Genomic DNA, 26,766 nt, shown 5'->3' with positions numbered 1-26,766 from the left:
AAATCCCCACCATTATATTTTAGACAGTTCTCAGAGTGATCTCTAACCATGCCTGCGCTTCTCAAATGCCTGCATCAGAATCACCTGCTGAGCCTGTGGGAATGCAGGCACTTGAGTCCAACACCCACTGAATCTGCAGCTCTGAGAATGGGCCCCAGGAACCCTGGCCTTCTCCCTGTCCACCCCCTTTCTTAATGAGGTCAATAGATTCATAATTTATAAAGTTAGGATCATGGTGAATGCAAGTGAAAAGAAAACAATTTTTGTCTCGTAAGCATGGCATCAGAATTTTGAAAGGACAGGAGTTGCTGTGCCTGTAACTATAGAAGCTCAGTGTGCTGTTTCTGACTGCTGCCAGCCTTTCAACATTCAAGACATATTTAAAAGCAAAGATGCTTTACTCCTATGTTGGCTTTTCTGCTCTTACATCTTGTTGCTTCAGGAGATAATGATGGCCTCTGAGGATCTTTTTTGCAGAGAGTAACTTCGCTTTTAATGAGTAATGGCAGACTCAGAGAGGGTTTCAGTCACACTTCGTGCCTGTCTAAATCTTCATATGTTAGTCCATTTAAGTATAATGCAGCTTTTTAAAGTGGTGATACCCAGGTAAGCAAGATAAAAAAGAAAAGGTAACAGGCACCTTCAATCTCAGCAATCCTGGCCCACAGAGCAATCCCTGGACCATCAGCCTGTGGATTCAATAGGTTGCAGGGTGACCGAAGTCAGAGGGTTTTGCAGAATAAAGACTAGCATACACATTGCAGTGACAGTGGCAGTAACACTAGAATTACCATTCACATTTCAATGACGGAAGCCCTATGAAATCTTATGGAGATAACCCTGTGTTTTCAGAATGCAGTTATTTGGCAGAAATAGAAAATGCCCCAAGAAACAGGAAATGTAAATGTCACAATCTCCCCAATTGCAAGGCTGAGAGATCCTGCTTTGCTGGAAGTCCACATGCCCACACCCGCTCTGTTCTCTTGCAGAGGAAAGCTATATCTTATGCAAAAAGCCAATTAATCTTATTTACCACGCATCACAAATTACATATGAAAATCTATATTTTCTTTTGTTCATGTCTAGTTGCTTTGCTGCCGTCTCTCCCAGACTTGGAAAAACTGGATATTTCCTGGAATGATTTCATAGGTGGAACTCTCCATTCAATCACCGAGCAAATGCATGTTGTCAGCAAGTTAAAAAGCCTGAGGCTGGGTAGTTGCAGACTTACTGCTGATGATGTTCGAGCACTGGGTATGATGAATGTATCTTATGTAAGACTCACTTAAAACACATTTGCAGCCCAACCCTCAAGTAAACTATCTGGGTCACCACCTCCTCCAGTGCTCGTGAATGAGAGTGCTGTACATGATGCAATGCAGTGTTGAGCACTGGTATAATTTCTAAAGAGCGGTGTAAGCTGTACCTAACATTGTACTAAGCCCTGGGGTAGAGAGGGAACAGGGCTGACCAGGTAACTGCTGTCATGGAGATTAAATGGAGGAGATTGGAAATTTTGCTCACTCTGTTACCTCATCTGTAAAAGAGAGGAGATGGGGTAGATACTAATTCTTTTCCAATTCCAAAATAATCTCTTCTATTTTTCTACTCCCATTTAAAAAAATTGATCAAAACAAGATTTTTCAACTAAAAGAAATGGTTTAAATATAAGTAGGACCTCATTTTAGTTAGTTTATATGCTGAACATAGAATAATATCTATAGGATAAAATCTGTAATGCTAACCCAAATGCTTTACTAAAATGCTCGCTAGTTTTAGATATCATTAGTACTTTTTTATTCTTCTTTTGGTCTAATGTTTCTTATTTTGATGATGTATTTTGATCATTTACATCTCTGCAGGGATTTCTGTAAAAACAACACAATTCATGCCAATTGTCTTCTTTGTGATCCCTCCATTGAAAATGGGGGCCTGCTGATGACCTCTGGCCCACCCTCCTGATAGCTGAGAAAAATAATTATATGTATTTCAAAACTGGCCAGATCCTGGTTCAAATCCTAGTCCCACTTCTAACTAGCTTTGTGACCATGGACAAATTATTTAAACTTTCTGAGCTTTGGTTTTCTTACCTCTGAAATAGGGGTAATATCTACCTCAAAAAATTGTCGTGAGGGTTAAATAATTTCTGTAACACATCTACTACATATCTGGCACATAATAGGTGCTCAGTAATTAAGAGTTCCTCCTTTCCCTCTTCCCTCAATCCAAAATTACCTTTATGTGGTTTTACATGAGCAATTTAGCTCCACCGATTGGAAGCTGGTTATTGTGTACAGGAGTCACAAATGTAACATACTGTTACTCAGGAGTGAAAACAAAATGTAGTTCCTTTATTTTTTTTTGATTCACCTAATCTTCATGATCTTCTATCCTTGAGAGAGCAGGAAATGGAATTTATGCCCTGAGACCCACTCCAAGCTTATCTGCTCTGATGTCATGTGACTTTTTGCCTCTTCCAGAGTCTTTTGCCTCTCTTCTCCCATCAGAAGAGGCTTTCCTTTTCCTTAACGGCAGATGGGGTATAGGAGGAATACTGGTATACTGATAAGAGGACATAAATCAGGAGGCATTTCCATGTTATTACACTCATTACATTTGCATAGTGCGAGATGGCAAATGCATAGTACTCCAGTACCATGAGCATTGAAAACATAGCTAATCAATCGTATGCTCATTCTTCCTGATCCTGGAAGATGCTTTAGGGCCATAGAAAGCCACCCCCAATTGACTGGCAATTACACACAAAATAACACCCGTGCTGGAAGAATGTGCATTTCAACATGGGGCTCCTGAGCAGCTAAACCCTTAATCCATACAATGAATAACCAATGGCAGAAGTCCAAGCCCAGGAGCAGACAGCAGAAGAAAAGCTTTGACTGTGCAGCTCTCTTGCTTGGTGTTAAGACTGCATGGTGAGAAAGCACATTTTCTGTGTGCGGCTCCCCATCCTGTTCTCCTCAAGGCAGAGAAAATCGCTCCTAAAGCTGATCTCCCACTTCACGTACCCCATTGTACCCCAGCCTCCACTCTATAGCCTGTGGTTGCTTCCGTGTGTGAGATGGTTTCAGAAATGTCAAGTTTCACCCCATTATCACTGCACCCTCCTCTACCTGCAAAGGCTTCAGGGCCATTATGAGCTGCTAGGGCCTGATGCTCTATTATTAATTCTTCTGTGTAGTGGTCAGTTGTATGTGGCATTTAGAAGTCAAAGAAGCTTTACCCCTATGGGGCCCAGGGCCTGGCTTTGCCTCACTTCTACCTCTAGCCAAGCTTCTCAGCAATGCTGCTACTGTAGAGGGTAGATGAGAGAAAGATGGACTAGTCAAACGTTTACCACCACAAAAACTCAGTAAAACCACTCTACTGTCAGGTGGAGTTTTTTACAAAAATTTTTGCCTATAAGCATGGCTCCAGACCTTTGGAGGGACCAGATATACTGTGCCTGTAAACATGAGAGTTTCTGGCAGGAAATGAATCCTTTTCTTCTCTCTGTTCCTTGGCACCTAACCAGCACCTGGCCAACCTTTGATACTCTGTAAGTAATGTTAGGACTGATTTTGAAACAAATTACCTGCTTTGCAGACTAGTGATCAATCTTTGGACCATTTTGTAACAGGAGAAGCACTTAAAGCATTGCCTGAGCTTGAAGAGCTGAATTTGTCCTGGAACAGTAAAGTGGGAGGAAACCTGCCTCTCATGCTCCAGAAGTTCCAAGAAGGGAGCAAGATACAAACGCTGGAGCTCGTGGATTGTGCTCTCACATCAGAAGATGGGGTGTTTATGGGTAAGCGTTTTGGAAGGGTCCTTTCCAGAAAAAAAAAAAAAAAATGAGACGCCCACGATTGGATAGCTTGGGAGTCAAAGCTGGCTGTGTTTTACCCTGAATTGAAAGAGGGGCTCATTCCATCCTGGGTCACATGACCGCCAGGCTGAGCTCTCTGCCTGCCTGCCCTGGCTTGCAGACCCTGCATTTGTACTGAGTTGCTCTTTTTGTTTGGATTCCCTTCCTTCTAGGTCAGTTGCTGCCAATGCTGCAAAATCTGGAAGTACTTGATCTTTCCATTAACAGAAATATTGGTGGCAGTCTAAACAGTATTGCTCAGGGATTAAAATGTACTTCAAATCTGAAAGTACTGAAGTTACATTCATGTGGATTATCACAAAAGAGTGTCAAAGGATTGGGTGAGTTAGCAATGGCTGAAGCTTATATACCTATACACATATGTATGTTTATACATAATTTCATTTTAAAATTATATATACAATTTTCTTTTATACTTAATATTTTAAACTGTTAGGAAATACAACACAATATAAACAGTAGTTTTGTTGGAGAGCAAGATTATGGGTAATTTATATCTTTACGTGTTATTTATTTTCTTTTACAATGAGCATATACTTTCATGATTACAAAAATAACCTTTTTAAATGGCTGAATCTGAAAAGGCCAGGATATTTTAAATTTGAGGTAGATACTAGGTAAAATGAAAGTTTCTGTGCTATTAAAAATCTCTGTTTTTTCTTACTTTTGAAAATGTCGGTATCATTTTTTGGTCAGTAGTGGGAAAGAACTGGTACTGATAAAAAGAATGGCTTCGTTGGCATCTGCAGTTAAAACTTATTTTTCTATATATAGAGCATGCACGGTAAAGTAGACTATGTAATGAAATTGTGTTTTTCCCTTCGACTTACAGAGCCTGTAATATCCTCCTCATTGGCAGTTTGAGTAAGTCTAGAATTCTATGAAACTGCCAAAGCTCAAATATAGCAAGAGAACCATTAGGGGCAGGATTCCGACCAAATCCATCATGTGTTTGAAGCCATGTCGGGTCCAAAGAAGGCTAGCTGGTGGGAAGTCTACGCTTATTCCTCCGCCCTGGCTTTTGTCACTATGGAGTGATCTCTTATTCTCCCTTCTGCACACCTACCCCCTCCCCTGCTCCACACTGTCCTACCATCTTGTGATATGTCAGAATGGGATTTTTACTTTCTTTGTAGGTGCCGCTTTTAGATCCTTGGGTGAGCTGAGGAAACTCGACCTTTCCTGCAACAAGGAGCTAGGTGGCGGTTTTGAAGACTCACTAGCTCAGCTGGCCACGCTGGGGCGTCTGGAGGTCCTCGATGTTCACCAGTGCTCGCTAACAACAGGCGACGTGTTATCACTGAGTAAGTGTGTGCTGTGGAGCCAAGGAGGACTTCTGGAGCCTTGGCACGTGTCTGGAACCTTGGCAACGTTGAGACGCACCCTTAAACTTACTGTGTATGAAATCGCTGGGAGGATCAAACCATAAAAATCCTGAGAGTGCCCCAATATGGTATTTGGCGTGTAGTAAGTGCCCAGTAAAAGTTGGTGAACCTAAATTCCTCCTACACACGTCTGTAAATGACAAATGTGGCCCCTGAAAGAGAAAATTTTAAACTTATGCTGGTGTTCAGAAACGCCTCTGTTAGTGTCACTGGTTATTACAAACAGGGAAGTAGAGAGGAAGCCAGCATAGTATAACAGCAGGATTAGCCTCCCTTATCTAGATTCACAGCCACCAACGTGGGTGAATGGCCCTGAAAAGCTAACGATTATTTAATAACTTATAGCAAATTGCCTTGTTCTCCTTCTGTGTAATTTTGAAAAAGTGGAAATGAAAATACATCCTGTTGATGCATTATGTAGTAAATACATAATACCTTATGTTATCAAATAATTAGATATTCTTTTATCTGCTCATTCTAGATAGCTCCAAAGAAATGGAATTATAGATCATTTGCCAGTAACTACTGATTAATCATCTAATTATACTAGGCACCAGGCCATGGGCTTAGGAAAATTCACCGCAAAGAAGCTTCACTTTGATATTTATTAAACCAATAAACATCCAAATTACATGGTGAAATACGAAGTGCTGAGAGGGTTAGAATAGGAAGAAACTGTTACATCTCTTGGGACCACAAGTGCCTGCCTTCCTTTCCTTCCCTCCACCTTTCCTTCTCTGGTCCTCTTTCCCACAAACCTTTGTACCTCAGATGTTCCAGGCTCCGATGCACACTCTGGGCCGAAGCAGTCCCTACGTACAGAGCTCACCTTCAGTGAGGGAGGACAGAAGACACACACATACACAAACAAAGACATCACACGGCGGGTGCTATGAGAAAAATAGGATAGGGCGATGTGGGAGTGATCAGAGCGTTACTGTGGCTTAGGTGGCCCTGGCAGGCTCGAAGCAGGTGAGCCGGCCCCACAGAGACCTCAGGGTATTGCATTTCCCACACTGGAGAGGGCGAGGGCAAAGGCCTGGAGGCAGGAAAAGCAGCCGAATGGCGATGAAGCAGGGGCGACTTCATGGCACAAGGGCCATCAGGACCTCACTCCAGTGCTGTCACCTACAGATGTCTGAGCGCTCGATTCACTGCTTTCCTGGTACTTACGTTCTGAGAAAAGAATTGTAATGTTGAACATGAACTGAGCAGTTCATGTGTGCCAGGCACTGTACCAAATACTTGACATTTACTAATGTATCTTCCTAATGACCCTGTGAAGTAGAATTGTTATTACTACTGAGAAAACTGAGGTTCAGAAAAGTAACTTATCCAAAATCACAGTTCTTTAGTAACAACGCCAGGAATAGAACCCAGTTCTGTCTCCAAAGTCTTTACTTATGACTTCTAGCCTGGAGAGAGGCTTAGCTGCATTCTGTAAAGAGTGGCTCGTTTGGGTGGTGTGTAAGGGTGTGTGTGTGAGGGCAGGCCGGCCTCAGACGACTGAGAGCTGGGCTTGCCAGTCAAGAAGACTGTTGGAAGCAAATGCCCAGAAGAATTTGTGAGATGTTGCCTAAAGCATGTCACTTGCTATTTTAACAGCCCAGGTTATCCCTTTACTCTCGAGTCTTCAGGAATTGGATTTGTCTGGCAACAAAAACGTGGGCAGCTCTTCGGAAAACCTACTCAGCAGACTTCGCTTTTTACCAGTGCTGAAGTCGTTACTAATCAACAGCTGTGCTTTGGAAAGGGAGACGCTCACCGCCCTTGGTAAGAGGGTCCCCGGAGGCCAGTACGGTCATACCTGGGAGGGCGGTGTCTCTCTTCCCCTACAAGTGACTTTGATTCCAAGCTCGCCCACAGGCAGAGAGAGGTGTAAAATACTGGTTTGTCTTCTTTTCAGGAAATATGTTTTCTTAAAAGTGACCTTCTGAAGGGCAACTCTGGTGGTCCATATCCATAGTAACATGTAATTTCAATGAGGCACCGATATGAATCCCTGTCTCATGGGAAAAGTCAGGCAATTACTAGTGTGCGAGCCTCGCCGACTGCCTGGCATCTACTTCCCAACAGGGTTTGCTGTCTTCTCAGAAATCTGGCCCTGCCTGAAGGTCATGGATACAGCCCAGCCTACATCAAGGGTCTACTGAATCTGACATTTCTGCCTATTTGGAGGCAAGAGCCTTGCCGGCAAGTAAAGAGGAAACATTTTGAGGCAAGGGATTTTGCCGTATTTCCCCAAATACACTACTACCCAGCACCAAGGCAACCAGCGCTTCGGGCACATGCTGCCTGGCAGGGGCCCCAGTGTCACGTTGCGATCCACTAGAAGGACTTGCAGACCTCAGCATTTGGTTGTACTCACTGCTGAGATTTATTACAATGAAAGGATATAAAGCTATAAAGCAAAATCAGCAAAGGGAAAGGTGCATGGGGTACTGTCAGGGGGAAACCTGGCATGAGTTTCCAAGAGTCCTTTCCCAGTAGAAGTACATGGGACACGCTCCATTCCTCCATCAAGCTGTGGTGACACACATGAAATATTGTCTACTGGGGAGGCTTGCCTGAACCTTCAAGACCAGGATCTTTATTGGGAGATGGTCACGCAGGCTCCCTTTGCATAGCACATACCAAAACTGCAGACTCCCAGAGGGAAAGCTGGCATTCAGCATAAACCACGTTATCTGTACAAAGATACCATGGGCACAGCAAACCACTCTTATCAGTCGAGGAGTGGTGGGAACACTTCCAAATTCCGATTTCCCAGATGTTGGCTAAGGGCCAACCTTGCAAGTAGGCCTTTCTAGGGAGAGCACAGTCTCACGCCTGGTAGGTTAACTCCTTTTTGCACACATGCACAAGACCAGAGTGGTTGGATTCTGATGCTCCCTGGATTACGATGAAAACAGTCCTCCTCTCTCTGACCTCCCAAGTGTTATGTCAGTTGATACTTCCTTAAAAATGAATTGTATTTGGACCAGACAAAGGCTATTATTAATAAAATTAATATCTTCTATAATAAGTAGCTATTAATACCTATTAGTAGAAATTAATATAATTTACCCCAAATTCTAAAAACTCTATATTTAGGGTATTGTGCCTATTTAGGGTATTCTTGTGCCCAGTTTTTTGTTCAGCCCACATAGACTTTGTCCCGACGATGCACTGCTCCCAGCTTTGCTCATCTCATTGCCCATGTGTCTGGATGAGAAAAAGGAGCAGGTATGTACCTTTCAGATCTGGAGTTCTTAACGGAGACCATGGATCGTCCCCAGGTCAGAGAGTCAGTCCATAGTCAGCCTTGGGGAACGGAGCTGTGAACTCCCTAGAATTGGCTGCAATTATTTTATTAGGAGACTGTGTGGTACATTTTCTGGCTCCAAAGCACCTGGAATCAGACTGCTTGAAATCAAATCCTGGCTCTAGTTCTTGTGACCTGTGGTACTGATCACCTCTGTGCTTTAGTTTTTTTAATTCATAAAATGTGAAATAAAATAATTGCATCCTTTCTCATAGGGTTGTAAGAATTAAATGGATTAATGCATGTAAAGTTCATTAAAGGTGCCTGGCACATAGTAGATACTCATAATAAATGTTAGTTAATATTATTATGGGGACAGAGTCTATAAATTCCATTTAAAAAATAAATTGGATCTTAGCACTACCTAATGGCTGCCTATAACACCTCTGGTTAAATCCAAATTCCTTCATGTTATCAAAAAGGCCCAGGTGACCTGGCCCCAGTACGTCTCAGCCACTCTATCCCTCGCTCCCTGAACCCAGCCTCAGTTGGCTTCTTTTAGTTTCTTCTTATCATCGAGCTGTCTCCGAACACTAGGCCTTCCTGTTTCCTGGATTTTCTACCTCCCATTCTTTCCTGGGGAGCTCTACTTCAGGTATCAGTGTAAACATCCCTTTCTAAAACATTAAAGGCCCCTGTATCTTCTTTATATTTTTTATCAACATTTATAATTATGTACTTATTTAGTGTGGTTTTTTATTTTCCCCAGATTATAACCATCTTGAGGGCAGAGATTGCATTTATTCTTAAGTACCCAAAGCACATTTTAGGTATTTCTATGTATTAAGTAAGTAAGTCGATAAATGGATAGATGGATAGATGATAGATAGGTAGATAGGTAGTTAGGTAGGTAGATAGGTAGGTAGATAGACATTAACTTCTAAAAGTGGTCTATAATCCTTAAAATGGTTAAGTAAATGCATACACACAACGCATTCCATTGATCAGACTAATGCTCAGTTAGAAAGATTCTGCAAAAAGTAAATTTGGGGACAACACAATGTTTCATAGATATGCTTCTAGTTGGAAAATGTTGAATAATTTTTTAGAAAATTTTGTTTTTAATTTTGTATCTTCTGTCATCAGAAGATACTGATCTTTCCAAGTACAATCAATGGATCATAATCAAGTAGATATTACACTAAATTACATCATCTAACATAAATCTATCATTTGATTTGAATTAAAAAGTAAATCAAGTAAATATATATTTATATCACTTTTATAAGGAAAAAAAATTCATTTCTTATTGACAAGTCTCTGTACCATATGACTTGGAGGGGTTTTCTTATTAGACATTTAAAATATATATATATTTTCCCTTTGAACATATTTTATTTTTTAGAAAAAGAGATTTTTTTAAAGTGTAATTAACTACTATATCTTGTTCTGGTTAATTTTAATGTTAGGGGAAACTGAGAATTAAGCAGAAAAATCTTTTATTTTCCTTTTAAAAATCTTTCCAAAATACATTATTTCTTTCCCTTGTCTCTGTAACTGCATTTAAGGAAACACAAATACATTTTGGTGTTTCCGAGTCAAGGGAGGCTTGGCCCTGTCTCTGGATTTCAGCAGTGACTGTACAGTGGAATCCGTAAAACTGGGATTCACCTCAGGACCACTTACTAGCTGTCCAAACTCTTTGCCTCTTTCCCCTTCTTAAATGTGAAGGAAAGAAACCCCACTTGATAGTTTAATTCCACTTAATCAAGTTTTATTTTCTAAGGTTTATAACATTTTTCCTGAATACAAACAGACAATATAAATATCAGGCAGGAGAGCTGGGTCTCTAAAACTTTCTGAATCTGTTATGTTAATATGTTACTCTAGCCTAGGTTCCCCAAGTTCAAGGCTTAGGACCCCTAAGGAACACTAAATGGTTGCTATTCTTGTTGCTGTCATTTTAGCTGAAGCTTCCATTCACCTCTCTGCTCTGGAAGTGTTCAGCCTTTCCTGGAATAAATGTGTTGGTGGCAACATGAAGCTGCTTCTGGAAACTCTGAAGCTTTCGACATCCCTTAAAGTGCTGAGGCTGAGCAGCTGTTCCCTAGTGACAGAAGACCTGGCTCTCCTGGGTTTGTATCTACGGGTTCCGCAGGAGTCCTGCCGCACAGAGTTCAGTGTGGCTGCCTGGCAAACTCAGAGGGAGGGAGGTGGAGAAGGCCTGGGGCTAAGCCCTCAGCTCAGCTTCCCTTCTCCTGACATCAGCTTAGAAGAGATCTGGTTAAAACTAAGAAGGGCAATGCTAAAGCCAAAAAGACAGTAGAGGGCATTTAAGAAAGAAGATAGACGGAGATGTGGTGGTGGGAGATTCTTGCAGGGTGCTCAGCTCCACACCCGCCCATACCTGAGGGTCTTCAGTGTTCTCATTAGCAAACTCAGGCATTTACATTCTACCTTTGCAAATTCTGCCCTATCCACATGGTACCTGCACTATTAACTTTTCCTTTACACTGACTCTAACTTAAATGCTTTTGTTTCAACAGGAAACTGATAATCACCATAACTGAAATACAGGTATCATTTCTCATAGACATTATTAGACTGTTGCCAGCTGAAGGCTTTGAGTAGAGGTTCATTCTCTCTTTATTAGAAAAATGAGATGAGAGAGATTAAAGGCATTCTATAGCACCAATCTGACACTTTCTCCATGTCAGTTTAGAAAAACGGAAAGAGAATTGAATAAACAATAACTTACTTAACACAAATGTCCCCTAAAAGCACCTCTATGTGTCCACTTCTTGTCTGAGTTCTCCATTCAGGATATCACAGGGCCGAAATTAAGGTGTCCACTGGGATGACTTCTCATCTGGAGGCTCTGGGCATGAATCTACTTTCAAGCTTATTCTTGGTAGTGAAATTCGGTTCCTTGCAGCTGTAGGACTGAGGTTCCCATTCTCTTGCTAGCTCCTGATTGGGAGCTGCTCTCAGCTACCAGAAGCTGCCCACATTCCTCTCTACCTGGCCCTGCGTGTTCAAGCAACAGAGTGTCAGTGCTTCTCATACTTCAAATCTTTCTGACTTTTTCTGTGACTACCTTCCCCTTCTGCTACCATCTGAAGAAATTTCTGTACTTTTAAAGGGCTTGTGTGATTATGCTAACCCTACTTGGCTAATCTGTGTTTCTTAAAATCAATTGCACTATGGAACGTAACCTAATCATGGGAGTAAAATCTATCATATTCACAGCCCTGGGGATCAGGGTGGGAATCTTGGGATCACGTTAGAATTCTCTCACAAGAGGTTTATCAAAGTTATCGATCTTCACAAAAGTTCAGCTTTTGGTTTTTTTTTTTTTTTTCCTGAATTGGACAACTTTAAACACATATGTTATTTCATTTAAAGTCTCTAATTAAAATTTGCTGCTTCGATTGTTTTTTTTTTTTTGTATGAATCAAATTTTATTAGGTATAGCTTCAGCCATTACATGTTTTCTCTTAATATTTACTACCAGGTTTTTTCCTCAGGTCAAATTTATACTTTTACATTTTTTTCAAGCGTATTTTTTTCCTTCCTTCCATTTTTAGTCAATAATAAGGATTACTATGTTTGGTTTTAACCACTGTCACTTTTGTATTACTTTGATTATTTCTAACAAACATTCTTAATTTGTTAATTATTCATAGCTTGTTTTATTATTTTATAAATAATAGCGTTAATTTTTTTCATATAGTAAACTACAAAAATAGTACTTCCAGGGCCTATGATTTGGTTACCCAGAGTTTTAAAAATATAATGAGTATAAAATAGTAAAATGTAACAAATAGATGATTGGAAAATTCAAACAATATAGCAAAAGTAAAACAGTGTCTGAGGTTTGCTTTAAAATATTTTTTTTAAAAATGGAGGGGAGGGGATTAGATGAGCCAAGATTGGCATAATGAAAATAAACTGTTGACGCTAATGATGGGGACGTGGGGTTCACTTTCCTAATCTGTCAACTTTTTGTATGTTTGAAAATTTCCATAACAGAAAATGTTCTAAAGCGAAAAAGTATGCACACTGTCTTTAACACTTAGTGAGGTCTTAAGAATGTGAGTAACATAGTGAGACAGAAAGATGGAAAGGAAGAAATGCAATCGACATGGACATCTAGACAATGAGTGCGGCTGCCGGGCACGTGTCCTGCTAAGCTCTCAAGTGCACTGTGGAATCAAACTTGTTGCAAGTGAAAGTGACGGAAGTGCAGCGTCCCGCTTGCTCTAGAAGCCATGATGTGTGAGAAATGACTGAAAGACCAAGGCCCATTTAATCCTAAAGGGGGGAAATTTGAGGGGACCCGTTGTCCAGCACTGCGGGGCTGGCACGAGGCCGGAGCTGAGGTGTCCAGCAGGCTTAGGCAGGCAATAGGAGAAAGTCACCAGCAGGCAGATCAGGGCCCAAAGGAAGGGCTTCCTCCTGCTGAAAGCTGATTCACTCTGTTGGGGTATTCTGAAAGGGCACTTCGGGCAGACTCAGGCTGGTCACCTTAGAGAAGCTATGAAAGTGATTCTTCTCTGATCATTGATCTGGATGGAGGTTGAATCAGGAGACCTTCGAGGTCCCTTGCAACTCTGAGATTTTACGCTAGTATCTCAGCTTTGTAATCCATTCCGATTTTTGACTGAAAAGGAAAGCAGGTGCTGTTCGCCTTGGCTGTCTCCCCTACTTCCTCTTACAGAAGTTATTGTCTCTTATCTTTATTGTTATTATTTATTAAGTCTCATCATAGGTAGGACTGTGTGATATGTGCTGTTCAAAAGGAAAATTGTTCTGTGTATTAGAGGACTCCCAGTTGAATTAGAAATTATCCAGGTATACTTTTCACATGGAAAGGACTCGATTAAATCATTGTTGACTGAAGAATGACAGAATGAATGAGCAATGAACAACTGAACAGCATTACATAGCAAGAAGATTATTAGTCCTCAGTTAAAGCCGAAGATCCTCACTCTTTACATTTAGTTAGGGGAGGTCTGCAGGAAGGGCTGGGACCCCAGTGAAGTAAAGAGCAGAAGCTTGACAAAAAAAAAGATGTCCTTTGGGCTGAGATCTGGAAAGGAAAAAAAAAATCTATTTGTAGCTGTACAGGGATGTGCAGAGAGGAAATTTGTTACTGGAGTAATTTCAGATGCCCTGAATAAAGCTGCTAGCTAATAACCAATCATTACTCATTATCAATATTGTCATTACTAAGCCTGGAGCTATTGTGTTATATCATTGGAAATGGGAAACAGCCGTGGCAGACAGTATTCTTATATTTTAGCACTTAGAGTGATTTTTTTTTTTCAGCATCGGTGATACAGACAGGTCATCTGACCAAGCTGCAGAAGCTTGACCTGAGCTATAATGACAGCATCTGTGATGAGGGATGGGCCATCTTCTGCCAAAATGTGTGTCTCCTCAAAGAGTTAACTGAGTTGGATATCAGCCTTCGGCCATCAACTTTTCGAGATTGCGGACAATGGTTCAGACACCTGTTATGTGCCATGACCAAACTCCCCAAGATCACTGAGATAGGAATGAAAAGATGGATCCTCTCAGCTTCACAGGAGAAAGAGCTAGAACACTTCGACCAACATCAAAGCAGCAGCATTCACTTTGATCATGGTGGTTTTCAGTAAGCTGATTTCCCAAGGTCACATATGTGATTCAATTTATATAACATTCTTGAAATAACAAAACTAGAGATGGACAATAGCTTAGGGATTAGGGGTTGGTGGTAGGTGTGACTAAAAGGAGTAGCATAGTGAAGACTCGCAGTGACAGAGCAATTCTGTATCTCGATTGTGGTGGAGGCCACATAGAACTACACGTGAGAAGACAAAACTGCACTGACCTACACACGCACACGCGAATGAGTGTATCTACGTACAGCTGATGGAATCTGAATGACTTCTGTTGATGGCGCTAATGTAGATGTTCTGGTTTTGTTTTTGCAGTTATGCAAGATGTCAACACTAAAGGAGGGTAAAGGGTGCATGAACCTCTCTGTACATTTCTTTGGAACTTCCTCCAAATATATAATTATTTCAAAATTAAAAGTTTTTAAAGCAGACAGGATAGTATAAAGGACCTCCATGTATTTAGCATATGTTTCTCTAATTATCAACTTATGGACAATCTTGTTTCAGTTGGATCCCCCACATTTACCTCTCCCTGGTATTATTCTAAAACCATTCGTAGGCATCATATCATTTTATCCATAAATATTTCCAGAAAATAATCTTTATTTTTATACTTAACCATAATTCTACAAATAATTTTTGTGTGGTAGGCATCTAATTTCTTTATATTTTGCCTTCTTAATCCATCAGGGTTCATTACCTCAAGCCATTAATTTGTAGAATTATTTCTTCTTTCCCTTTGCAGGCTTTTCTTTTACATCCTTCTTTCCTTTCTTATCTTTTGGAGAATTCTTTCCTTTCTTTCGTAATTTTAGCAGTTCCTCATATCTTCCAAGTCCTTTCCGTACCATTATTCCACGCCACCATGCCTGAATCTGAAAAGGAGACAAACCCAAGCAGTGTCACTACGGACTGGAATGGTCACGTCTCTTGGTTCTGGCATGCAGTTTTAAAGATGTGGAGAACAGAACGTGATTAGAACTCAACCTTATTTTCTCTCTTTCTCAATTGGCAAGTCATCCAGGCAAATTTTAAAGAAAATATTTAGTGCTTTTATGCACCAGGCACTGTTAATAGACCTTTGAGAAACAGCACTTAAATACCAATGTCACTGACTTTGTAGAGCTCACATTCCAGTGAGAGGAAGAAACAATAAACAGATGAATGTGTAACTTGACAGTTGTGTTAAGTGCCCTGGAGATGGCAATAAGGGGAATCGGGAGTGTCTCTACTCTGCCTTCTTGCTTTTTACTGGATTTTCTGTGCTCCTACCTACAGCCGACCCTCACTTTTTCGCTCACTTGATCCTGTTTCTTCCCACCTACTCAGGAACATCCCTCCTCTATTAGTAGGCTATCTGAACCTCTAGTTTCCAGAATTGTGAGAAAATTAATTTCTGTTGTTTAAGGCCCCAGGCTGTAGTATGCTGCTAGGGCAGCCTGAGCTAACTAAGGCAGTCCTTTTTCCAGCGAGGCCTGCCTTGACCATCTCATTTAAATTGACACCCCTACCACAAACACACACTTCCAGCAACTTTATTTCCTCTTAGTTGGAACTTTTTCCCAGTGCCAGTTATCGCTTTCTAACATAGTATAGAATTTGTTTTATAGTTTATGTTTTTATTCCCATCACACTAGAATTTAAGCAATACGAGGAGATACTTGTCTCTTGTTCACTGATCTCTTTGCAGTGCCTAGAAGAGTGCCTGGCACATAGTAGAAACTTAATAAGTATTTGTCGAATTAATGAATAAATGAGGTAGGTGGGGATATGCTGTTTTATATAATGTAGATCAAGGGCAAGTATGAAGATATTTGAGCAGAGACTGAACCAAGTGTGGGTGGAGTCTTGTTCATATCTGGGGGAAGTATCTCTGGGCAGAGGGAGGAGTGGGTTTTAGGACCTTAAAGCTGGAGCATGCTTGGGGAAAAACATCAAGGATCCTGTTTGTGACTCAAGTAAAGTGAAAATGGGAAATGTGCGATGTGATGTGAAAGCAGCAGACTGTAGGGTGATCATTTTCCAGGGGAACAACGTTGCCCTCTAGAGGTATTCTGGAAATTTACAGGGCTTTTTGTTGTCTTCAACCCAGTGGCATGCACCCTGGTCCACAAAGGCTTTCCAAAAGTATGCAGGCTTGGATAGTTTGGAGGCAATCCATTTCCATGTACAGCCCTTCCTAAAATGTATCTGCCTAGGAACACAGCTGCTGACTCCTCCGACACCTTCCCCTTCATAAATGCCCCTCTGGCACACCTCTTATCCAACTGACTGTGGCTAAACGTGTGCTGCCCTGGACTCCAAAAACCTGTGGAACACCAAAAAAGGGGACAATTCTAAATATTTTTGATGTTGACTCTGAGAACAAGGTAACTAGTCCTTTTGCCTTCTAAGTCTTTGTCTTTGAGAAAATTGAAAGAAGGCCAGTTGATTTGTCCTCTAAGAGCCTTCTAACTGATTGGGGAATGGGGGGGTTATAAATCTGAGAAAAATTTAAGAGTTGTGTCCCTCTCATTTGTATTTTCCCAAAATCCTATAGGTCAAATAATTAAATATCAAAATTTGTAATAGATTGTATGTTGTTTTGGTCGATTTTATAATACTAATAACTGTAATATAACTAATAAAATATAACAATCCAGAGCATTAAAAATGCTGTGGTCACAGAAAAAAAATTAATTTTAAAATCTAGCATATACAAATATTCTTGTCTAGAAGTATGAAAGCTGAACTATAAGTGACTTAAATTATACATATATGTATAAAATATTAAGATCAGTTCTGAGGGTAAAATGAAAATAGATGTTCAAGAAAAAGACAAAATTTCTGCCTATAAAATAAGAGCTTATTCAAATATTTTGTAAATTAATGTTGATTTAGACATCAAATCAGAGTGGTATTTAGATTCCATTGGATGAATTTAAAATATTGATCTCACAGCTCGATTTGAGGAAGTCAATATTTAAAATTCACTAGAAAGTAAATTCTTTGCAATGATTTAAACTTTGTGGTAAAAAAATTTTAAATGTCAATTTAAATATATGTAAGAGGGTACATGGTCTTTCAAAATACTTTTTGAAAGTATCCAAAAGGTATTTTCATTTTTACAGTGTAGTCATTCTTGAGTATATAGATATTAAAATAAATATTTCAATATAAATTACTTTTCTTTTTCCTTTATGTTGCAGCTCAGGCATTATTTTGATTTATTAAAAGTATGTGTTTGGGGTAGATTATATTATGAGTTTAATTTCAGAAGAACAAAGGAGGCATCACATCATATTTATCATAAAAGAGAGGGCATTGCGTCTGATACAGTCGAGGAGCATTGATAGTGGGTCTTGCAACAAAGACTACCTCTTAGTCCAGAGAAAATGGAGAATCATTGATTTCAGCAGAGAAATAACTGATCGACTTATGTTTTGATAGCACCAGTTTGACTGCTGAATAGAAGGTACATTGTATGGGAAGCAGGCGTGGATGTAGAGACACTGGTTAGAAGACTTAATGTAGTCATCTGGGTGTGAGATTATGGGGGCTTGAGCCAGTCAATTAAAGAAGAACGAATATTGATTGAAGTGGACACGTTCCAGGTCTGTTGAGGGTATCCTCGTTTCTCCACGGGCTGGCAGGCAAGGAGGAGAGGAACAGGGCTCTTAGGCTTTTGATACTAGTTAGTGGCAGAGCAGAAATCTGGTCTCTAGACCTCTACTCCATAAATGCTTTCATTTCTAATTTTCAGCTTTATCTTACTGACTTTGTTAATATCAGCTTTTTACTCCAGTGAATAGTCCAAGAATTTTGGATCATCTTAGGATTTGAAGTTTTGGTTCCTTTTGCCTATTTGTTGGCTTCTTATATAACAAAGAGATAAACATAAAAAACAAAAATGCTAGGATGATGTTCAAAAACTCTCTCACCTAGCCCTGAGGATATAAAAGTAAATAAGGGTCTCCCAAGGAGGACAAGGTATAGATGTGTAAAGTGAAACCCCACTGGGTAATCTGTAGTGTGTTTAACACTAACCTTTGTCCAAAGCAACTCTAAATACATCATCCAGAATTTCTGCTGATTTTACCTTTGTTGCCATGAATTTCATTTTTTTTTTCTCCTTCAGATATGCCAGTATAGCTTCTTTGCCTTCGATGCACACTTCTATTGTGGGTTCTTCCATGGGATTGTCCATCAGTGTCAGAACCTTTAAATTTACTAGATGATCTAAATTCTCTGGAAGATGGGTGAGCAAGTTGTCCTCAAGCAGTAATTCCTTCAAAACTGAAACAATTTTTTTTAGATGATAGATTTATCTTAAAAACAGGCACAATTAAAATGTGCGATCTTTAGCCCAATCACTTTGAAATGTTTGTTTCCTACAGTGCCATGTCACAAAAGACATCAGATTTAATGAGGCGAACCCAAGTTCTCTTCTTTACGACAACTCAAAATTCTTGGTGCTAGTGTAAATAAGTATTAGAGATGGGAAAATAGTAAACACTAAAAAATTTTTGAGAATGTTTCATTCCTCCAGGGACCAAGGGCGGGAGGCGCCCATCCCCAGTCTTCGAATATCTTGTGGGCAGGCAACAGCTTCCACTATATTCCTTCATCTCCCTTTCATTAAAGAAGAATAGTCATGGTTTGAAAATATATCTATAAACCTGAAGATTCACCATACTGTGGCAAAAAAAAAAAAAAAAAAAAAAATTCTGGTTCCAATAGGAGCTCAGAAAAAACTTAAGTGAATGGATGTATTGATGGATGTACAAATAAAAAAAATAATTTAGCCTAGTGGAAAATGTTCGAATGCTAAAATAGGAATCATGTGTGACTTCATGTCAATGACGAAAGCCTCCCCACTTGCTAATTTCACCACTCTGGTAGAAATATGTTTCCTTTTATTCAAGTGACTTAGTGACCTAATAAAAATTTACTGCAGGACCCCCAACTCCAAATTCTGGCATGTAGTAGATATTCAGTAAATTACTGGTGGTGGTGTATGCCTATATGGATGAATTAGTACTTGCTATTTATTCTTCAATTCCCAATAAATATAAGTGCCTTCGTGAGGCTCTTAGCTGTACTAGTCAGGTATCTGGCCTGACTAGTACATATCACTAGTGAGTCCTACAAGGAGATAATGGGGTAGGTCCAAGCTCTCTAAACACGAAAATTGGCCTTTGTAAAGCAGGGAAGTCTTTGTCATCGGAAATGCTGGATTCAAACTCTTCTAGGTTGCAGATCTACTAAGATTCCTCACCTTGTGCTTGGCAGATGGCATCTGGGAGTTGCTTAAGCAGATTGTGGCGGCAATCAAGAATCTCCAGGTTAGGCATTGATCCTAATGATACTGGCAGATATTCCAGATGGTTATTCTCTATATACAGCTCTTTAAGACTCTGACATAACACAAGAATATACCATAATAATTCTTACATTGCTAAATGAATTATAACAACTAAAATCACCTGTGAGTTCCCATGCTCTTTCAATGAGGGTTATTATGCATTAGAATAAAGGGAGAAAAAAAAACATTTAAAGGACATAATCAAAAATAAAATTATTTTCGAGTTAAACCGTTGTTATGTGATTCTCATTTATGTGAGGAAAAGAGAACATGGGAATCCAATGTTTGTTTCATGAGGACTTTATGGAAAAATAATTTGGATCATTTAACTACACATATCATTTGCTCCCCTTTGCATAGCTAACTGTTGCCATAGAAGCGCAGTTTCCTCAAATGTCAATCCAACATTGCCCAAGTAAAAGTAGCCAAAATGTACAGATAATGGGTTAACTCTTTTCAAATTTACTGGGCAAAAACTTGTTTACATTTCACCCTAAGATTAGAGTATGTCATGACGTGTACAAGGCACAAGATGAACAAGTTCTATTAACATAGGGCAAAGGAATGGAGAATTAGGAAGAGGAACCTTGTGTTACATGCAAGAAGTGTCTGTGCCGTACATACCACTGCTCAGTTCCATGACTAGGTGTTATGTAGTGGCTCATACCTACTTTATCCGTATTAAGAGTGCAGTATCAAGAACACGAAAAAAAAATAACAATTCTTTAAGGATGCATATAAATAAAAACACACTGGTATGGCTACTTTGAATGAAGTTATTTTGTTGCTTTGCTAGAATTTAAGACAGTGATGTGGACCCAACTTCAGTGAACCGGGTGCAACAGTGAAAAAAACCATGGTTTGCCTTCCAACCGTGCAGGGAGGGAGATCATATGTCCTATCAAAAATACAGGCTCCCGGTCATGTCACCTGTATGATAACTTAGACTTCAAAATAGTACAATTTTCAGAAGCTGCTTATAAAAAGTGGAAACTAAATGGAAAGCAGTATGGCTAGTTTCTGCAAATAAAACATGCCAAATGATGCAGGAGAAAGGAGTAGGGCTTGACATATCCGATAGCAATCACAATAAAGTGTTCTTTGGGTATAAATTTGGAGGTTGTTCAGGAGGACAGTAAAAGCCTCAAAATGTAACAATGACTGTTTGTTTGGAGCTGGAAATCTACTGTGCTTGATGCCACATGCAGCCTGTGGGGGACACTGCCAAGTTTTCCCAACATCAGTCAACTTATGGAATCAGTAGGCATGTACTTCTTTGCCTGCTTATTTGGGGAAGCTTACCTGTAGTTTCCCAATGTGTTCTGGCACATAAGTGAGCTTGGCTCCCTGATCTTGTCCAATGTATAATTTCTCTAAAGACTCTAAAGAAAGGATTTCTTCCGGAAATGAAAGGAACTGATTCCCAGTTAGTCCAAGCATCTTCAGTTTTGAAAGTGAGTCGAAGTCTGAAGGTAACTAGAAGAATTTCAAAAAGATGAGTTTCAGGTCAAGATTAGTTTTAACAGTTAAAAAAATAAACCGGCTTTTAGTTTTGAGGTAAATCGTTAAACAAAAAGTAGAGAAATTTAGCAGTTCCTACTGATGACAAGTTTGCATGTATGTCTGCATATATAATATTTATACTTGTAGATCTCAAAAGACTGGAGTTGCACTTTTCCCTTGAGACTCTCTGCTCTTCACTTTTATGCACTGCTTTAAATTAGGGCATTTTAGAAAACTTTTTAAAAACTAAGTTTATTGGGGTAACATTGGTTAATACAATTGTATAATTTTCAGGTGTACATTATCATTTGACATCTGTATATTCTTCTGTATGTTTACCACCAAAGTCCAGTTTCCTTCAGCTACCATATATTTGATCCCTTTTACTGCATCTATTTCCCCCCACTCCCCACACCCCTTATCCTCTGGTAACCACTAATCTATAGTCCATGTCCATGTCTTGTTCATTTGTTGCTTTTAGGTTTATATCCCACATATAAGTGATAGCATGTGATTTTCAACTTTTTCTGTCTGGCTTATTTCGCTTAGCATGATTATCTCAAGCTCCATTCATGTTGTCGCAAATGGCAGTATTTCATCTATTTTATAGCTGAGGAATATTTCATTGTATATATGTACCACAGCTTCTTTAGCCAATCATCTATCGTAGGACACTTCGGTTGCTTCCATGTCCTGGCCACTGCGAATAATGCTGCTATGAACATTAGTGTGTAAATATCTTTTCAGATATAGGTTTTCAAGTCTTTGGGAAAAATACCCAGTAGAAGGATTGCTGGATCATATGGAATATCAATTCTTAGTTTTTTGAGGACCCTCCATACTGTTTTCCATAGTGGCTGTACCAATTTGCAGTCCCACCAACAGTGTATGAGGGTTCCTTTTTCTCCACATCCTCTCCAACATTTGTTATTATTTGTCCTGTTGATTATAGCTATTCTAACAGATGTGAGATAGTATCTCATTGTGGTTTTGATTTACATTTCCCTAATAGCTAGCAAAGTTGAGCATCTTTTAAAATATTTGTTGGCCATTTGTATGTCCTCTAGGGAGAAGTGTCTGTTCAGGTCTTCTGCCCATTTTTTGATTGGATCATTTGTTTTTTTTTTGTTGTTATTGAGTTGTATGAGTTCTTTGTATTAAATTGGGGCATTTTTTTTTTACCTACTTTACTGCAAATTTTTGAACTATAGTGCAGCAAATGCTTGATGCTACTGAAAGAAAAAAGACTGAAGTTATTCGTGTAATGTTGCAATATAATATTCATAATTATTCAGTTATTAGAACTGATAAATTTAGTGACATGGCCTCTCACCTAAAAGGCTTTAACTCAGCAATTTTGAAACTTCAGTTGAAACCTCAGTTGGAAGCAAACAATGAAGACTATTATATCTTGTCCTATTTCACCTCCAGTGAAAGGCTCATTTTACAGACTCCCAGACTTTCGAGTTGGAGAGCCTCTATTCTAACCCTCTAATATGGTGGTAGAATATGTTCCATAGCTAGCTATCCAGCCCACAGTTAAACATTGTGTCCTAGAATGAAAAGCTCATTACCTTGGATGGAGATCTCTAATCATCACATTTCGTTCTTTTGTCAAGCCAAAATCTGTGTCACTATTATGTCCACCTATTGGTCTTTCTGGCTCTCTGGAACCACATGGAAAAATCTCATTCTTAAAATGTGTGACACAATCACCTATTGATTATGTTATAGAGATGCCTATTTTCTTGTAGAAAAAAAAAAAAAAGCCCAGCTATATAGCTCAACAGCTTAACCCACTTTGAACCACTGTTCCTTTATCTGGCTTTATTCCTGAGAAATTCTTTCTCACAGTTCCCTGCTTTAGCCCTTGGGCTTTCCTCCCACTCTTTCCCTAATCTGTTACTCTACTTTTCATTAGAATGGTCGTAGTTCATTTTAGCTAAGACCTCTCTATAGAAGTGTGAAATAAATAATTGGTGAATAGGTCAAAAGCAAGCTCACTGTAGGGATAACCTATCAGCAAAAGTCCCACACACCTGGACTCCTCCATAAGACATTTTTTCTTTTATTGTGCAGGGTGAGGGCTCATTTTCCTAAAAATGCTATAAAATGTTTACAGTTTTGTTTATTTATTTACTTTTTAAAAAAATCAGAACAAGTCAATCTCTAGAGAAACTAATGTTTTAAGTTTTCCTTGGCTTTTTCAAAATTCTTCAGCAGGCACGTAGATCCCTTTAACACAAAACATTTGTCTTCAGTGCAGTATAAAATAATGGAAAAAGATTTTTCAATCTAACCTCTTCAATAAAACCTAGTAATTGCACTCTTATTGCTGTTTACTTAGCTCAAAGGTTTAGCTTTTTTTTTTCCCCCCAAGGCATATGGAATATTTAAAGGTTCTCCCCCCAGGATATTCAAGATCCAGTAATTAATCCCATCATAGTCATATCGAAGTATAGTGGAAATAAATCTGTATGTACAGAAAACCTACAGAGCATCAAATGAGGACAATTATTGCTGACACTGTAACTAAACTAAAGCCATTTTAAGTTAGGTTTTTTCCCCTTAATAGAAGTGTACCGTAAAAATAAAATCCATTTACATACAGGCTGAAAGCTATTTTTGTATTTATCTACCCTAGGCAAGAAAAAGCTACTGGTCAGTCTTCAAAAGCCAGAAACCTATCAGGTAAATCTTTGAGGGGAGAGAGATAAGGAGCTAGTTTAAAGGCCATGTGTGTCATTAAGGAGAGAAAGGCACTGGGAGGTTACAGGAGAGATTAGCATAAGAGGAAATTGAGAAGGGAAGACAAAAAAAATACTAACCTAAGAACTGAAGAATAGGTAATGATACACAGAGATTTTCATATTCAGTATAATATTTAACATGTCCACATTTATTGCAATGCAGTTGACTCGTGATAAAACTTGGTATTGGATGAGGTTTATCTTTGTTAATGAGCCATCTGTGTGTGATTCCCTCCCTCTACCCTGATTTCTTAAAATGTTTTATAGGAAAGGATGAGGTATCATTCATGACTCAATAGGAATTAAGTCAATGTGTTATTCTTCCCTTTATACTTTGAGACTTTCACTCCAAATGTGGAAGGACGGACTTTGTCCACTGTAAAAGGAATTTCTTACGTCAGTGGTAGAATAGGTGGAATAGTTGAGGGGATGGGTGGAAAGCTTCTCATGGAATGTCTGAAATCCTCCAAGGCTGGTTGCTATCTAAGTAGAAAGTAAATCCTAGAATGTCTTCTTAAATCTTACAGCTACCATCAAAACATTTACTTCCTGGAAAGCAGTTTTAAAATTCTGTGGCAATTAAGAAAACAAAATATCCCATCCCAAGGTTCTAGAAATTGAAAATCAAGTAAAAGATTAAAAAATAATAAATATCTTCTGGCCTAGGATTTTTATAATGTATGGTGAACACATGAGACTGGTGTCCACAATCAGGAAAGACAGACCTATTTGGTTATAGGTGTTGATATCCAAATCTTTTTCCCTCCTTACAGTTTTCTCTTACTTAACAGAAATTTGTTCTTTTGAATTTCCAAATATTAAAATATAATAAATGTATGTGTACCCCATTGCCCAAATGTTTTGTTACTAAAATGAAATGCTGCAATTAAAGTTGAGTTTCTTTACAATGCCCTCCTTATTTTCTTGAGTACCACCCTCTTCCCAGAGGCAGCCATTATTAGGCATTTAATGATTTTTTTTCCAGTTCATATTTTTACGTTTATACCTAAATATCCATAAAACATGTGTTGTTGTATATATATATATTTTGTGAGTGATCAAAAATTTATAAATGGCACCATAGAGTTCTGCAATTTGGTGTTTTATTTTTTAATAAACAACACAATTTTGAGATTTATCCTTATTGGCCATATAGCTCCAAGTCACTTAAATTATTGTATAGTATTCCATTTTGCAACTATACCACAGTTTGCTCTCTCCTCTACCGACTGACGTTTAGACCGTCTCCCATACTTCATCATCACCAACAACGCTATGATGAACATTTCTGAACATGCCAGCCCACACACATGAGACAAAGTATCTAGGGATAAAGCTGTTATTTGCAGTTTCTCATGAATAGAACATTAAGGCCTAAGGTTTTATGTGTCAGAAAAATCTGCTGTTAGGAGGTGGTCTTTGTTAAGAGTATAACCCTGGAGCCCAGCAGCTCTGGGTAGGAGATCTTGGCTCCATCACTTAGAAGTATGTGGCCTACACAAGTTGGTTAAGTTCCCTGTGCCTAGTTTTCCTCATATGTCATTGAGGATTATTTTACCCACGTCAAAAAGTCGTGAGGATTAAATGAGATAATCCATGTAAAACACTTTGCCCAGCGACTGGAACATATATATTATAAACATTAGTTACTGTTTATGATTATGATTGTTACTTGGGGGGGGGGAGGGAGGGGAGGGGAATGACGTCAATGATCACCTTGTTGGATATATTTGTTAACCTGAATTTTCACCCATAAAGTCGGTTTGAATTTTCTGATGTTTGAACACAGAACCACAACAATTTAGGGGAGGAAGGGCCTGTGATCTGAGCACAGCGACAGCCAGGAAGGAAATCAGTACCTGCCATATTTTATTATCATCCAACGCCAGGATTTCCAGGTTCTTCAGCATACATATCTGCAAAGGACAGTTTTCCAGATGGTTCTGGCTGAGATCGAGGAAGCGCAGGTTGACCAGCCGCTTGAACGAGCGCCGCAGCACTCGCAGGCCGGTGTTGCGCAGGTAAAGCAGATGCAGCGAGGTCCACTTGCAGATCAGGCGCGGCACCTTCTCCAAAGGGTTCCCGCTTAGCCCAAGCTCTGTCATCTCCGAGAGCTCCTCCAGGGTGCGGGGGATAGAGTGGAGGCGGTTGTAGGACAAATCCAGCACCGACAGTTTGCTACACTGGCACAGCGATTCGGGTAGAAAGTATAGGCTGTTATGAGCCACATAGAGCTTCTGCAGCCTCGGCAGGGACCCAATCTCTTCTGGGATGACCGTTAATTTGTTCTCATCCAGGTCAATGATCTCCAGGTTGTAGAGAACACAGAGCTCAGGCGGGAAATTTTCAAGTTGGTTTTGCTTCAGGTAGATCTCCCTAAGTTTGGTCTGGTTCACAATTTCCTTGGGCAGAGATTTCAGGTGATTTCCGGCCAGCCCAAGCAGCTCGAGATGGTGAAGGAGTTTAAAGATTTCGACGGGGACCTCACTCAGGTTGACGTGGTAGAGGCGGAGCTCGCGCAGGGTGCGGATGCAACTGAGGACCCGAAGGGAAGAGGAGTGGAGGGGGTTGTCGCTCAGGTCCAGGCCCTCCAGGTTGCTCAGTTTCCCCATCTCGGGGCACAGCTCGCTCAGCTTGTTCTTATTCAGATAGAGGATTTTGACATTCTTTAAATGCTGAATATCCTGGGGTATTTCTTCGATCTGGTTATTTTCCAGATGTACTTCTTCTAATTCTTTTAATTCTAAGATCTCTAATGGAATGGTAGTCAAGTTCTGATTAGAAGCATCAATGAAAAATGTTCTATCAAAGATATGCTGTGGATCGCTTTTCTGATGTATTTTAAATGAATATTCTGATTTTATGGTGTCATTTGACATTCTTTTGATGGAAAATTCAAATATTCAAAATCTGAAATATCATGAAAGAAGACAAAAAATTAGTTTACCTACCACCAGACGCGATATCCTTAAAAGAGAGTAAATTAAAATT

General features: G+C 39.5%; 2 protein-coding genes across 5 annotated transcripts in view; one reads left to right on the top strand and one right to left on the bottom strand.

Moving 5' to 3' along the window:
* Nucleotides 1–14,609, top strand: part of LRRC31 (leucine rich repeat containing 31) — a 22,243-nt gene extending 7,634 nt beyond the window's left edge. Inside the window, exons 5-11 of the mRNA XM_016148117.2 lie at nt 1,087–1,254; nt 3,638–3,805; nt 4,036–4,203; nt 5,020–5,187; nt 6,874–7,041; nt 10,480–10,647; nt 13,844–14,609. Of these exons, the coding sequence (XP_016003603.2) occupies nt 1,087–1,254; nt 3,638–3,805; nt 4,036–4,203; nt 5,020–5,187; nt 6,874–7,041; nt 10,480–10,647; nt 13,844–14,175 (1,340 nt within the window). The 3' untranslated portion in view covers nt 14,176–14,609. The remainder of the gene's footprint in view (nt 1–1,086; nt 1,255–3,637; nt 3,806–4,035; nt 4,204–5,019; nt 5,188–6,873; nt 7,042–10,479; nt 10,648–13,843) is intronic.
* Nucleotides 11,523–26,766, bottom strand: part of LRRIQ4 (leucine rich repeats and IQ motif containing 4) — a 17,571-nt gene continuing 2,327 nt past the window's right edge. For 2 of the 4 annotated variants that reach the window (XM_036218842.1, XM_036218841.1), the window contains exons 2-6: nt 25,635–26,685; nt 20,825–20,998; nt 19,436–19,574; nt 18,257–18,453; nt 14,785–15,053 (exon numbers count right to left, since the gene is read on the bottom strand). In XM_036218842.1, coding sequence (XP_036074735.1) covers nt 14,901–15,053; nt 18,257–18,453; nt 19,436–19,574; nt 20,825–20,998; nt 25,635–26,654 — 1,683 coding nt within the window. In that variant the 5' untranslated portion in view covers nt 26,655–26,685 and the 3' untranslated portion in view covers nt 14,785–14,900. Of the gene's footprint in view, nt 13,605–14,784; nt 15,054–18,256; nt 18,454–18,905; nt 19,575–20,824; nt 20,999–25,634; nt 26,686–26,766 lie in introns of those variants that run through there. The other 2 variants (XM_016148119.2, XM_036218843.1) reach the window with 2 other exon arrangements.

This window comes from Rousettus aegyptiacus, unplaced genomic scaffold, assembly GCF_014176215.1.
Source record: "Rousettus aegyptiacus isolate mRouAeg1 unplaced genomic scaffold, mRouAeg1.p scaffold_m13_p_4, whole genome shotgun sequence".
NCBI lineage: Eukaryota > Metazoa > Chordata > Mammalia > Chiroptera > Pteropodidae > Rousettus > Rousettus aegyptiacus.
Note: the sequence above shows the minus strand (reverse complement) of the source record. Positions and strands in the feature narration are given on the sequence as shown.